A 13,853-nucleotide genomic window follows, 5' to 3' on the forward strand; every position below is an offset into this window, starting at 1 on the left:
CTCTGGGAAAAGCAAATACAATGGCAGATATATAAAGGACTTTTGTCCAACCATTTCTGGGGTACCCAGCACAGCCTTGCAGGGCTGATACAGACCTTCATGCCTCTGCAATGGCCAGTTTGACCAGTGCAGGGCTGGGCTATCTGGGCCTTCTGGGGATGATATTTTGTTGACAGCTGGACAGTGCAGCTGGAGGTGTGATGCCCTTGGCTGTTAAGACTTCTCTTATCTGGAAAAGTATGCCTAAGATTAGTAAGTTTGCCCACCCTGCGAAGCTATCTGAGCACTAAAGTTGATGCTTTCTGATAATGAATAGGCTGGATTCAACAAATTAATCTGTAAGATTCTAATATCTGATTTTGCTATATTTTTAATTATACATTTGCTATTGTAAAAAGGCCCATATCAAATTCAGTTATCTTCGGCTACTGTCCTATCAATGTATTCTTCCTTTGCAAGTCAAAATTTTTAATGAAAAAGTCAGCGATTTCCTCTTCGCAGATAACTGAACTGTCACAATTATGCTACCAATGTTTTTCTAGGTCAATTTAGCCTATGCCTACGAAACAAAGGATGCACTGTGTTTAGTTTTGACCATAATGAATGGGGGTGACTTGAAGTTTCATATCTACAATATGGGAAACCCAGGCTTTGAGGAAGAACGAGCTTTGTTTTATGCGGCAGAGATTCTTTGTGGCTTAGAAGATCTACATAGAGAAAATACTGTATACAGGTAAGCTTTTTCTAGACTCTTAGGACATCTTTTCCAGGTGGAAAAGAATTTTCTGCATCCCTCCTAGATGCTCATTTTAGTGCAGTTTAGATGCCTTAGTGCTTTCGCTCAGATTTCTCAGAGCCTGTATATGATTCAGTAATAATGGAAGGAAGCAGTTCCTTTGCTAAGTACCTCCTGTCTAAATCTTATCGAACTAACATAAAGCTCCCCAAATCCTATCTCAGCATGCACCGGGTGACAAAAGAAAATTATGAAAGTTCCTTTAAAGGGATTTATTACCAAACTAGGAGCAGAACTGAGATCATTCTGTTCAAGTCTTTAAGTAGTTAGATTAGTAGTAGTAGTAGTGTATTGCATTAGAGGCTGTAACATGTCAGATATAGGAAAAAAACCCTCTCTCCTACCCCAGGGAGAGTAGAATATAAATGTTAGCCGGACGTGGGTTTGTTGAGTAGCAAAGCACCTCCTTACCCTTGTGCTGTGTGCCTGCTCTTCACGATGTGATGCCAAAGGAGCTCCCTCCCAGCCACATCCACAGGCAGCACGGTCACAGTCTGTAACCATGGCATTTTGGTCTGATTGGTTCAGTTCTCTTCTCACACGCTCTGTGGTAGAGCAGGTGTAACGTCTGAAGTCCAGAGAGCTCTGCACAAATGGTCCATCTTGCCTTCAAGCCGAGAGCCAAATAGGTTCGGCAAGTGGACAGCCAAGCCCTGCTCCATCTGAGCGGGAACGAAACTGTAGTCTGCCCTTCCTCTTCAGCACAATATGCTCTCTGTCTGAGCACAGCTGGTGCTTCGGCCCCTGCAACAGATCTGCTTCCCTCCTCACTGCCTTCCTCTTTCCCTCTTCAGCCTCTGCAGAACGAGGCTGGGTCTTTCTCTGAGTCTTTCTCCTTCACTCACAGCAGAGCAGTGATGCTGGCCAGCAGTGTCCTGCAGGCAGAGAGGGATCCGTCCTCCTTCCAGCAGACTGATTAAAACAAGAGGGTATTTGAAACAAAGGACATGGATTTATGCTCTAGGATATGAAAACTCTAGTCTAATTGGCTAGAATAGATTGCAATGGTGGCCATAACATAGCAGACATGGATGGAGGCACACTTACAGCCACACAACTAACATGTTTTGCTGGCTGCGTCATACCTGTGGCCACGGGTGCAGTGAGCAGGCAGAGCACTGCCGTAAAAGGCATCCAGTTATGAGAAGCACAGGTTTCAAGTTCTTGGCTTCCAGGCTGGCTTACAGCTGTACGCAAGCACCTTTTCAGGGCATCTTAGGGTTTACTTGCGGGATAGGCAAGGCTGCTTCCAGAGAGAATTCTTGTGGCTCCATGTGGATTTTTTTTTTAAATCAAACTCTAATGCAGTTGCAAGAAGCATTTAATTTTTGTCTTCATGATCCTATCTCGAGAAATCATTATTGCTGGCATTCACAGCAGAAGAGGTCTTCTAAATTGATGAAAGAACATCCAAGAACAATGATTAATAGATGATAATATGCTTTCTTAAAAAAATAAACCACACTTTAAATCATTGATATGCCTACAGTAAGCATTATGTATATGCTTGTATATGTAGAAATTATCAGACTGTTGTTCCTTGGAGCAGTCCTGTAACAAATTGTCACTTGCAGCTAGTTGTCATAAGGAGAGCTTACATAGATAATATGTTGGTTTAATTGGCGCAGGCTCAGAAGATTTTTCCAAGGAACAAAATGGAATTAGGTGTTTAACATCAATTGTAAAATCAGATAACAAGCTAGGTGTCTGACTTCCCCTGTCCTTAAAAATCATCCTGCCACATTCAGAGAAGTCTTAGGAGGTGCCATAGTGTAAAGTGTTGTAAAATGTAAAACACAAGTGTGCTTTAATTGATGAAAATGACAGGTACATTCATAGCATGGCAGTTAAAATGCCATAGTAATGGCACTTTCTATAAAATGAATTAGAACTGGCCACCTAAAATAGGCTGGGGCTCTGAGGGAAATGGCATCTTGCTTCCTTAAGCAGTTGTTTCATGTTATTCTTATAAGGGCTGCTAGTTTGCACCTCAGATGGCACATATATTTCGGTGATGAATGACATTATATCTGTGTAGGTGACAGTTTCTAGCAGTATTTTAGGAGCATCTGCAGAGACTCCTTATTTGTAATATTGCAAAATGTTTTGGGACCTATGCAAGTGCTATATAGGTCAACAAAATATAGCAACTAAATGCTACAGTTTTATCAGGTGAATAATTCATAGCAAAACACTTATTCCTTAGACTTAATTTTGTTTTCTACAAACAGAATCCTTGTGAGTAAATCACAACATTCCAAAATACCTCCCCATTTCATGGAACGCTGAAACACACTGCTTACAGGACCTGGGATAACAACCAGGCCAGGTTTCAGGATCGGAGTCAGATACATAATTCAGAATTCCTTTGCCGAACATAGAGCTTACATTACACTTCTTAACTGCAGTATGCTAATAAAGGTCAATGGGTCAATTGTTCATGGAAAGCAAACATAATAAGATTCTGGTCCTCCTTAAATTATATATATTTGTTCCTTGGAAAAATCTTCTGAGCCTGTGCCAACTAAACCAACATTATATTTTTTTTGGGGGGGGGGGTGTATATATGTATATATAGTATATATAAAATAATATATATATAAAATAATATATATTATATAACATTTATATTAATTTTATATATATATATTAAAAATATATATAAACAGTAGTGCCTGGAAGAACCTGTCAGCATCAGGATCACATTGTCCTAGGCATTATGCAAACATATAGTAAAGTCTTGTCTGCTGTGGTGAATTGTACTGTTTATGCTCTCCTGTATATTGGTAAAATATAGTGTAGCCTTTCTAGCATGGGTGTGGTACCAGCAGTATAAATATGTTTCGGTATGTTTAGGCATGGCCACTTTACATATGGAAAGAGGAATAAGCTATACCATATGGAAGTATCCTTATATGTAACTGTGTCCACAGAGTGTTTTTACTTCTTCCAGATATTTCAGTACAAAAATTACATTCCTCCTTGAAGCTTTCAAGTGTTAGCCATGAAAAGGAAGTGGTCCTTGATCTAGAGGAGCTAGAAATCTGAAAACAGAAAAGACAACTGAAGTCTAGGGAGAAAGAAAGACTGCCTTAATTGCCCCAAATCACAAAGGACTGTAAGGACTAAACTGCTGTTCTCAGAGTCCTCATGAAGCCTCTTTTCTTATTCAAAGAAAACATCATTTTTGAACTTGCATGCAAAACCCTTTTCATTTAGACATAGTTACAGCTTTAAATGAGACTAATAACTGCTGGAGTGAAGATGAAGTAGCTGCTGAAGTCTCAGTTCTTCAAAGAAATAGTTCCTAAGAGATTCAGAATAAAATGTCGGAAGTACCCTAGACTATGGTGCTCCAGTATTGGAAGGTTTCTGCTGATATGGAGGGAAAGCCCACAGTGGTATGTTAAACTAATTCACAGATTCTCCTCAGCTTTCAGCTGCCCTTCACATATTTCAGTATTGTTTATTTTAAAAGTAGACTTGGTACCACCAGGCACTCAGTGAAGTTTATCTTGAGAGGTCAAGAAGGTCTGAAGCAAGCAAGAAGAGGAGATTGTTCACAGTACTCTATGTTCTTGCTTCAAATAATAAATAAGAGCAAGATAGGTTTGAAATTTCACTCAGCCTTGTCAAAACTATAAAATACCCCTCTCCATTCACAGGAAAATTCAATTTACAGGAAAATTCAAGGCACTGGAGCAGTACAATTTGAAACACAGGGCAAACTGCACAGGCTCTGTGCAACGCACAGCTGTCCTGTTGCGAGGGTTTCTCTTATACACTCCACTGTTGCTCTTTGAAAAGAAATGTGTCTTGCTGGGAAGCTAACAAAATCAAGCTGGTTCACAAATGCAAGGAGGCCTTAAAAAAGACAATGCCAAACACTTCTTGGATTTGCACCAGGCTAAATGCTGCATTTCAGTAGGAGTCAATCAGATAAAAGTCCGGACAGAATGTTGTGAATTGTAGCAATATGCTTTCCCCTGCCTCCCCTGCCCAGTTAGTCCCTTTTTCAGGCTCACCAGCCAGCCACAGCCCTCTCCCTCTCTGCTGCAGCCATCGCATCGTCTTTCTTGTACTCTCCCAACAGAGCAATCCCAGTCATTGCCCTCACACTTTCAGGTCCCATCTCCCAGTCTGGTTTTTTTTCCCCCTCTGCATTAAAATCGGGTTATGTCTCCCCTCTGTTATGCCTGGACATTTGCAAGGGGAGCATTAAAAGAAGGCTCTCTGGTTCCTGGTTTGCCAGTAGCCCAATACAGCCAGGAACAGCAGCCACAGCTGCAAAGCTGGGCTCGGCTCCGCAGGTGCGGATAGGGTGGCCTTGGTCAAGTGAGGGCATGGAGCATGGCTGGCTGGTCAGCATCTAGAAGCAGCACCTGGTGGAGCAAGTTTGGTGCAGACAAATGACACGCCAAGGCTCTGCTAAATATATGAAAACTAAGATTTTTCAGAAGTTTATACCTTGGCCAGCTTTGGGATTTTTTTTTTTCTCACAGGAACAGTAAAAGGCACACCTCTGACATCAGAGTGACCACCTTGCCAATTTTCAAGGCATGGCTCCAAACCACAGAGGCACTAGAGTTTCACAAACGCCTGTAAGAAGAATTTCAATCTGGGCAAAGTGTTCCTCTGCCTGCCCCCCCTTCTTACTTTCCAAGCTAGCTGAACTATTTTCACTGAAACTGTTATGTATGTGCGCAAGTGCATACACACACAATCGCGTATTTGGCCTAAGTCAGACACCATGCATAGAAAATTTGACCCCAGTTGATTACTATTTCCATTTTTATATGCAAATAAAATATTTTAAAATTTTTAGTATTTTTATTTTAATAAAAGATTTTATAATGGGAAATGTTACCGAGCTTTAACAACGCACAGGACTGATTACAAGGTTTCATTTGTAGGGTTTACTGATGGGATGGATGAGTCCATTATAGAGTGGATTATGAAGTAAAAGCCTAGCTTAGTGAAAAAATGTAACTTCAGTTTAGAAAGAGACATATAATTTCAGTCTATCTGTGAAGTAAGTTGTAGAAAGTTGTATTGGTTTCATGAGTTCCTTACTGTATGAGTTGACACCCAATTGGTTTATTACTGGTAATAAATGCACTTGAGCATTGTCCTGTGCTTATATTATCAAAACCAGCTTCATACAAAAAACTGCTATCTTTCATTTCAGAGATTTGAAGCCAGAAAATATCCTACTAGATGATTATGGTAAGTCTGAGAGATTTACAGAGATTCTCTCATAGTGAAGTAGCTTAAGTTAGTTTTAGGATACATACTGCACAAAGGCAAATAATGCTCTGACGTGAATAAGAGGCTCAATATACATTAATATTTCTGTCTTGGGATGGATAAAGTACTAGAACTTGCTGCATGGGTGGAACAAAGCAGCCATGCTGCACAGCAGGGTGTGTTCTTGACTCAGGGACTCAGCTAGTAGCGTCTGCCTTTTCTCCATTGCTTTTCCATCCTTATTGTGACAAGGCTGACACAATAAAAAGGAAGTGGTGATTTCTAAATCTATGCTCTCCACTCCATTGTCAAAAGTACTTTCATCCTTTGCTGAGCCAACTCTCATTTTATGCAAAGCCAGGTACCTATTTGTTGCTGAAGGCAGCGATAATCAAATCTCATGCTGAGTTATAGACCAGATGTAGCCCCTTCAGCCATCACAGAGTTACATATTTAGGTCAGCCCATCCATCCACTGTGATCAGTTCAAGATACTTCCCTACAGTGTGCTCCTCATTGCCTTTTTTCAGTTTGTTTTAAAATATCCAACACAATCCACTCTAGTCCTCAGCCTCACTGTTAGAATTAATTTCACTGCATTATAACATCTTTAATAATTCCTCTTTTTCTTATCAATGAAACTGTTCCAATTCAGTGATTCGGAACACCTGTTTCTTAAAATGTCAGAACAGTAAATTGCAAGAGTATAGCAGTGATGATAACAGTTATGTTTTTTGGCTGTTTTGAAGTCATATTGTTATATCTGCTTTGTGTTGTTTTGGTTCTTTTTTTCCTTCCAGGTCATATTAGAATATCTGATTTGGGTCTAGCTGTTAAAATTCCTGAGGGTGAATCAATCCGTGGAAGGGTAGGAACAGTGGGGTATATGGGTAAGTCCTCAGTAGCTCATCTTTTTGATAATTTACTGAGATTATTTGGACTTTGGAGATATTTCTGCCATGCAGACTTAAAAAAAATTAAAAAAAAGATTAACATTCAGCTGGTTCAGTTCCCTGAGGCAGCCCGCCAAGTAATCATGCCAGTGGAAATCAGAAGTGGGGGAAAGGAGGAACCACAGCAGCTCTTAATGAGACTGGCAGAAACTGCTGTGGAACTGGTCTATAATTCTAAATCAGCAAAGCAAATTACAAGAGGAGACAATACCTGGCTTTCTAGTTACTGTAACATGGATTTATTTTAGGAGGGTTATGTTCATAAAAGAAAGAAGAGATCTCTTTCTAGCTGCTACTTTGTATATTAGTTAAAAGGTAATATACCATGCATATGTATTTGAACGTTTATCATGAAGTGGGTAAGTCCGCACCTATGTTGTTTGGACGCAGGGAGCCTGTACACAAGATTTGTAAGTCGGTAAAACAAAACATTCCCCGATTTAACTAAATATGTTTTCTAAGCTCAATGTAATTATTTCCATGCCTTCTCTGTGTGGACGTTTTTCTTGGAATAAAAACACTTATACACTTAATACACTTATTTGACTAATACGCGTATACGTATATACAAATTCACTTATTTGACTAAAGAGAAACTAACTGATGTGAGCCACTGTTACACCATATGGAGACTTTAATGCAAGCAAGCAAATCTGTTGTCATTTTTAAAATTTGTTATCTCAGTGTAAGTCTGTGGGCACTGTGTGTGTGTGTGTGTGCACGCGCGCGCATGTGCGTGTTTTTGTTCATTTGTACCCATGTATGGAGGGTAGCATGCCTGCAGGAAAGTGACTGTATGCCTGAGGCAGACTGAATGTTTGCAAGACAGAACAAATGGTTTTGCTTTTAAAGGGAAAAAAGTTATAAATTCACTGAAAAGACAGAATTTGCTTTTGGAGAAATGTCACTGTTGTTTACAGGATGTGTGTTTGTATGTCATTTCTTTTCTAAATGGAGAAATCTGGAAGGACTCTTAAGATGGGCTCCCTCCTTAATACTTAGCTTCAACTTCTTTTTGTTTTTGTTTTTTTTTTTAATTGGTCTGAGTTTGTATATGAACATGGCATGTAGCATGCTGCATTTTCTGTAAATCAGTCAACAGAAATCAGGAGGTATTTTTATATTTTACCCGCCGTTCTGTGTGCGTGTGTGTGTGTGTGTGTATTCAGTTACCAAAATGGGACTGTTGGAAATTTTAGATTTTGCCTATGTACACGTCAAGCATTTTCACAAGACACATCTTTCTCCTCCACAGCCCCAGAAGTGTTGAACAACCAGAGATACACACTCAGCCCTGACTACTGGGGGCTAGGCTGTCTCATTTATGAAATGATTGCTGGGCAATCACCATTTCGTGGAAGGAAAGAGAAAGTAAAGAGGGAAGAAGTGGACAGGAGAGTGCTGGAGACAGAAGAAGTGTACTCCCATAAGTTTTCTGAGGAGGCCAAGTCCATCTGTAAAATGGTAAGGGGCTTGATGGTCCAGTGTGGCAGCTTCATTAGCCAGCTCTACCCAACATGGTGTGACAGGTAATGCAGTGCTGTACAGGGGCTTCAGAGACAAGGATTAACCCAGCTCGTCTGTTGATGGGATGACTGCATTTTCTATTCATTCAAATTATGTTTATTTGGGCTTGCTCTTCCATTAGATTCATCACAGTCATACTGAGGACTCTCCAAAGTTTTATGGCAAAGAGAGCGGTATCTATTCTCATGAGACTTTGAATGTTAGCTTGCAGTCAAGAATGCATTTTTGACTTTTATAAACTTGTAGAAAAAATAAAAAGGACTTGATGATGCAAGACTTTCAGTGTCTCCTGCAAGGAACTGAACACCCCATGCTTCCATTGTCTTTGGTGAGAGCTGGGGGTAAGCAGGACAAAGATTGTGCAATGAAATTATTGTGACACTCAAATGTTGTCCCACCTCATCTCACTAACTTTGTTAGCAGCTTTTCCCCCAGGGTGTCAGGGTATCCAGCTTTTTTTAATACTGTTGAGCTGTCCTTTAAAATATTTTCTCACCCTTTCAGCTGGGAGTCATTTTCATAGCACAATAGCCCTGTCTGACAATGGAAATCATCAAACCCTCTGAGAAATCTCAAAGCTGTGTCTGAATTCACCAATGTCTTGTCAACACCCATCTTTAGAAGGCTGAATTGTAATTTGGAAAGGGATGTGGCCTTATTATTGATGTTGTTTGCTAAAGAGTGAAGTCTCCTTTGGAGACACTGACATATCAATGTATACTGGTACAGAGAGAATGAAAGGAAGGAAAGGTCAACAAATAGGTAGTGAGAGTTTCACCAGTATCTTGTGCAACTAGCAAGCAAACAGCATATCAACAACATTCTGGTTGGCTGGCTTCACTGAGGGACACTGAAGTCTCCTTGCAAAATAATAATGGTAGCCTTGCCAAGTATCATGCCTGGAAGTCATTAACTCACAGCACACCAACTCATTGCTGAATCCCCAGGGTAGTAATTAACTGACATCACTCTTGATAGATACTCTAGGCCATATACTGCCCTTAATCTGAGATTCAGAGCCCCCAGTGATGTCAGCATGAGAGGATCTAGGACAGCCACAGGCCCTTACAGGCCATTTAATGTGCTCAAACAGCCTGCCATCTCTTCCCTAGTAGCATCTCAACTCTCAGCAGGTAAGGAGCAGAGTCTGCTGGAGTGGCAGAGCGTTTGTGTGCTTCATAGTGTTAAGTTTGTACATGAAATGGAAATGTTGTGAGGCAAAAATGATATTCTTGTTGCAGGCACAATACAAGTATAATTTACACTAAAATAACTGAGCCCATGAAAAGTTAAAGCTGAGTAGAATTAAATTTAGCATTGATGGGCTAGTGCTCGAGATGACCTACCACTTACAGGAGAGTACACACTGAAAGTCATTATACTGTAGTGGTCATTTTCATCTTCAAGCCATAGAAACTATGGTTTCAGGGAACCTCAAGAAGTCATCTAGTTCATTCCATTGCTTCAGGCAAGGATGAACTGTATGTAAATCATTCCTAACAACTTGGTCATTACTGCTTCCCTGTCCCATCATGTGGCATATTTGCTTAGGTGATTAGTGCAAACTCTTGATGTATCAAAAGATAGCCCTATCATTTGTGAGCATTAATACATTTATATTACTGTGCCTTAAGTTTGGAAGAGCTTTACTTCTGATACTGAGCATAATGGAATTTGTGGTTCTCCATCTAAAAGTCATTTATACTATCAAGTGATATTGTTAAAAGTCCAAGATTTAAATACCTTCTCTCAAACACATTTGGTTGTTTATACTGAAAAACAGAACCCTGTTGCTTTATCTCAGTATCTTATAAGGAAACAAAAAAGGAAGAACTAAGATCCCATTATACCTGCAAAATGAAGCATAAAGTTGTAGAAGGTAAAGTCAGCCTTCTCATACCTTCTCTTCAAAGCTCACCCCATGATCTGATATCCTCACCATCAGGAAATATGTCTTTATTCACTTACTCATATGAAAACCCGTTAGTGTCACCCCACTTCAACCTTCCCCTCCTGGATGATTGTGCCTTTTGCATGTTTGCAGGCACATATCATAGCTTCCATTAATCATCATCCATCCCATATTTCCATGTCTCAATTTCTAAGTCATTTCCCATAAATCAGCCCTTATTTTGGACTCAAACAGAGATGAATAATAAGTAATTAGGAACAGGGGCAGCTGGCTTTCTGGGAAGCTCCCCAACCCATAGTTCCCATATAACATAACTGCTTCATGTTTATTTTTCTGTGAAAAAGTCCAGTCTTTCTAAGAAATGCTCCCTGTTTGTTATGACTTGTACTTCATTGATGTACATGCATGTTTTCCCTGACAAGTGCAGTCTTGTATCCAAGGATGTGACTCGAAGTGCATTCAAGTCAATAGTACTGGATAGGCCTTTATTGCTGTGCTCTTCTTCACTCTGTCAGTGTGCTGTTTGTCAGTGTTTCCTACAGGCACTTTTAGACTACCTTCCCTGTCACTTCTTATTCCTACAGCTCCCATTTTACTCCACAAAAAGTATCTCCATTTCCTTCCTGATGTGCCTCCCTAACTAACTAAAAGATGATGGATTCTTTTTTCCTAAAATGAATCTCTTCAGTTCTTTATTCACCACCAGACACTCCATCATCTTACTGCTAGTATTTATTCCTCTTTGCTTTCATCTCTGGAAACCAACTAGTTCACACATTATTACACCTTAAAGTTCATTAGTGCTGCCTAGGAATAACTGCTCTTTTCTCTGTCCTGAGAGGCGCCTCACACACATCAAGGTGCTCTTCAAATGATGATTATTGTTATTGCTAATAATAATAGAATCCTCTGTTGTAAGCTTCTGCTATAAGCTTATTTGTCATCCATGCCAGAGAGAGTTTTGACTCTTCTTCAGTCAGAGTTTGGGCTGGGATTATCATAAGCATAACTAGAACAATACACAGCCTTTTATGTCATTCTAGCATCTTCAGTCCCCAAACCACCATCTTCATTTATTTATTATTTGAGAGATGACCATAGTATTATTTTCCTGTTCTTAAAAAATGTTTAAAATAGTATGTTTAATTTTTTTCAGGATTTAAATTTATCTAGGCGATCCCTAAAATTATCCGACCAACTGGGTCAATGGAGGTGGTTTTACCATTCCCCTCTTTGCCTTTCATGAGCAGCAATTTTTTTGCACTTTACCCTACAAAAAATTTTCTTACTCCTGTCATTAGAACAAACATCTTAGGACTTAGAGTTATTTATCACACAGTATTATCTGGATATGCACTGAGTGATTACATGCGGATAAATAAAGCAGTGCTTTGGGGTTTGTTTGTTTGTTTAGCAATCCTCACAACAGTTGTTTCTTTTTGTAAAGAAAGCAGAAAAAAAGTCTCAGACATTGCAGAATATAAATTCCCAGCTGGGATCAAATGAGTGACATGAAAGTATCAGAGAGTTCCTTCTATTAAGAAAAATAACTTTAATGTAAGTTTGCCATTGCTACTCAAGATTCTTCTTTGAAAGTCCTATTCTAGTTATTCTGTGTCATTGTAGACTAAATCCTACCCTCATTTACACACACCTAATGCTATCTGGAGCCTTTGTTACCAGGACAAAAAGTGCTGCTGCTTGGTATCAACTCCACTCATGGCTGGATAACCAAAGCCATCTTCTGATCTGTAGCTCTGGGTTCTCCATAGGCTTTGCTTGTAGACTTGTACTTAAATTATGTTTGATTGGGTCATTAAACTGCCCTCCCAGGAGGGCTTGTCATTAGCCTGATGTAGTTGCTTTTGTTCTGCTTTCTATTCATATTAAATGCATCCTTTGAAATTAAATTAAACAAAACTGTAGAGATGACTGAAAACATACAGCTGTTATCTCCGTTTTCTTTCCCTGGTCAGATCCCCAAAAGGGATGTTTATTTCAGGCTTATACACAGGTTAACTAGTGCAGTAAACTTCTGGAGCTGCAGGAAATGGTACAAGATTCATTATTCCCTGGAGAAAGGAAAGACTTTCCCTTCTGGAAAATATTCTAGTTCATGCTATTTCTTGGTATCCATGACAGAAGCCATGAGAAGTGTCTGGCTTTATCTGTTGCCATCTCTAGACCTGGCTGCAGCTACAGAGATAAGAAATTCCTTACAAAATTCCCTGAATTTCTTACCTGTTCTTCATTGTAACCATGCTGGGACCTTCCTCAGGAGGTAGGCAGCAGCTTCCCAGCAGCTCAGCTTTGCAGGTGAATCCTGTGCTTTTCTGCTGGTGCATTAGTGCCAGTGTAGTGGCTCTCTGAGCATCTCACCTTTACTGCTCTCCCAGAAACACAATGTCTTGCAGTCCCAGCCCACTCTCAGCAGCCTGTTCCCCTTATGTCTTTCAGTCCACAGTGGACAGCCACCCACAACCAACTACATTCGTGCTCCAGAGAATTCCTTCTTGATCAGAGGTTACTGAAAAATATCCTGTGTTTATCACTGAGGAACCCAGGAATCCCCAGAGATTCTTTTTCTGTCCTCAACCACTATAGCCTCTGACCAGGCTCTCCCGATGACTGCTGACAAGGGTAAATTCCCAGATTAGCTTAGTATTCCTGCTTAGTTTAGAGGCAGAATTATTGGCTGCACAGACAGGAAAGTAGCCCCCTTTCTTCCCTTCCCAGATGACTTGCAGAGCAGAAACTGCAGAGGACTCCTTTATCACCTACAGGCAAGTCCAAACCTACGCCTTCCAACTGCAGCTTGCTCCTTGACAGCACTGTTCCTGAGCACTTCAAGGTACCATTTCCAAAAGTGTGTCAGAGCCAAGGGTAGTAGAAGTGTTCCTTCAGCCTCCAGATTCTTCTTTCCACCTGTCAGGAAAGTCCTCTCAGCATAACAACAGAAGACTAATACAACTCTTGTCTTCTCTGCCTAGCAGCAATAAGACAAAACAGATCTTGTCTGGAAACTCCAAAGCAATCTTTTTGACATAGGCTAGATCTAGATACCTGTTGTGATTAAAAAAAAGAAAGAAAACTTGCCTCAAGACCATGAAAGCTCAGTCTTATGCAAGGATTCAAAAGTAAAACATCCGACCTTCCTTCTACCCAGGGAAAGCAAGCTCCAGAGAAGTACTGTGAGAAAGAGCTTTTTGAATGAATTGCATTTGTATGACGCTGTATCACATGAATCTACTATGTGCTCAGGGGATGGCAAGGCATAGAAATGCTTCTTCAAATCCTCCTCGTCATGGAGACTCTGAGAACACCTCCCCTGGAGAAAGCAGAGCCAATAAAACAGACTCCTTGCAATGTTTCCAAGATCCTATCCAGTGCCAGTGCTCAAATCAGTCACGCTCCCAACC

At 40.3% G+C, this 13,853-nt stretch overlaps 1 protein-coding gene across 5 annotated transcripts in view; it reads left to right on the plus strand.

Annotated features, from left to right (window-relative positions):
* The window catches only part of GRK5 (G protein-coupled receptor kinase 5), a 180,694-nt gene that overhangs the window by 151,501 nt on the left and 15,340 nt on the right, over positions 1 to 13,853 (plus strand). For all 5 annotated transcript variants that reach the window (XM_064514296.1, XM_064514295.1, XM_064514294.1 and 2 more), the window contains 4 exons: positions 543 to 733; positions 5,985 to 6,022; positions 6,843 to 6,932; positions 8,251 to 8,459. In XM_064514296.1, coding sequence (XP_064370366.1) covers positions 543 to 733; positions 5,985 to 6,022; positions 6,843 to 6,932; positions 8,251 to 8,459 — 528 coding nt within the window. The remainder of the gene's footprint in view (positions 1 to 542; positions 734 to 5,984; positions 6,023 to 6,842; positions 6,933 to 8,250; positions 8,460 to 13,853) is intronic.

Source organism: Dromaius novaehollandiae, chromosome 6, assembly GCF_036370855.1.
Source record: "Dromaius novaehollandiae isolate bDroNov1 chromosome 6, bDroNov1.hap1, whole genome shotgun sequence".
NCBI lineage: Eukaryota > Metazoa > Chordata > Aves > Casuariiformes > Dromaiidae > Dromaius > Dromaius novaehollandiae.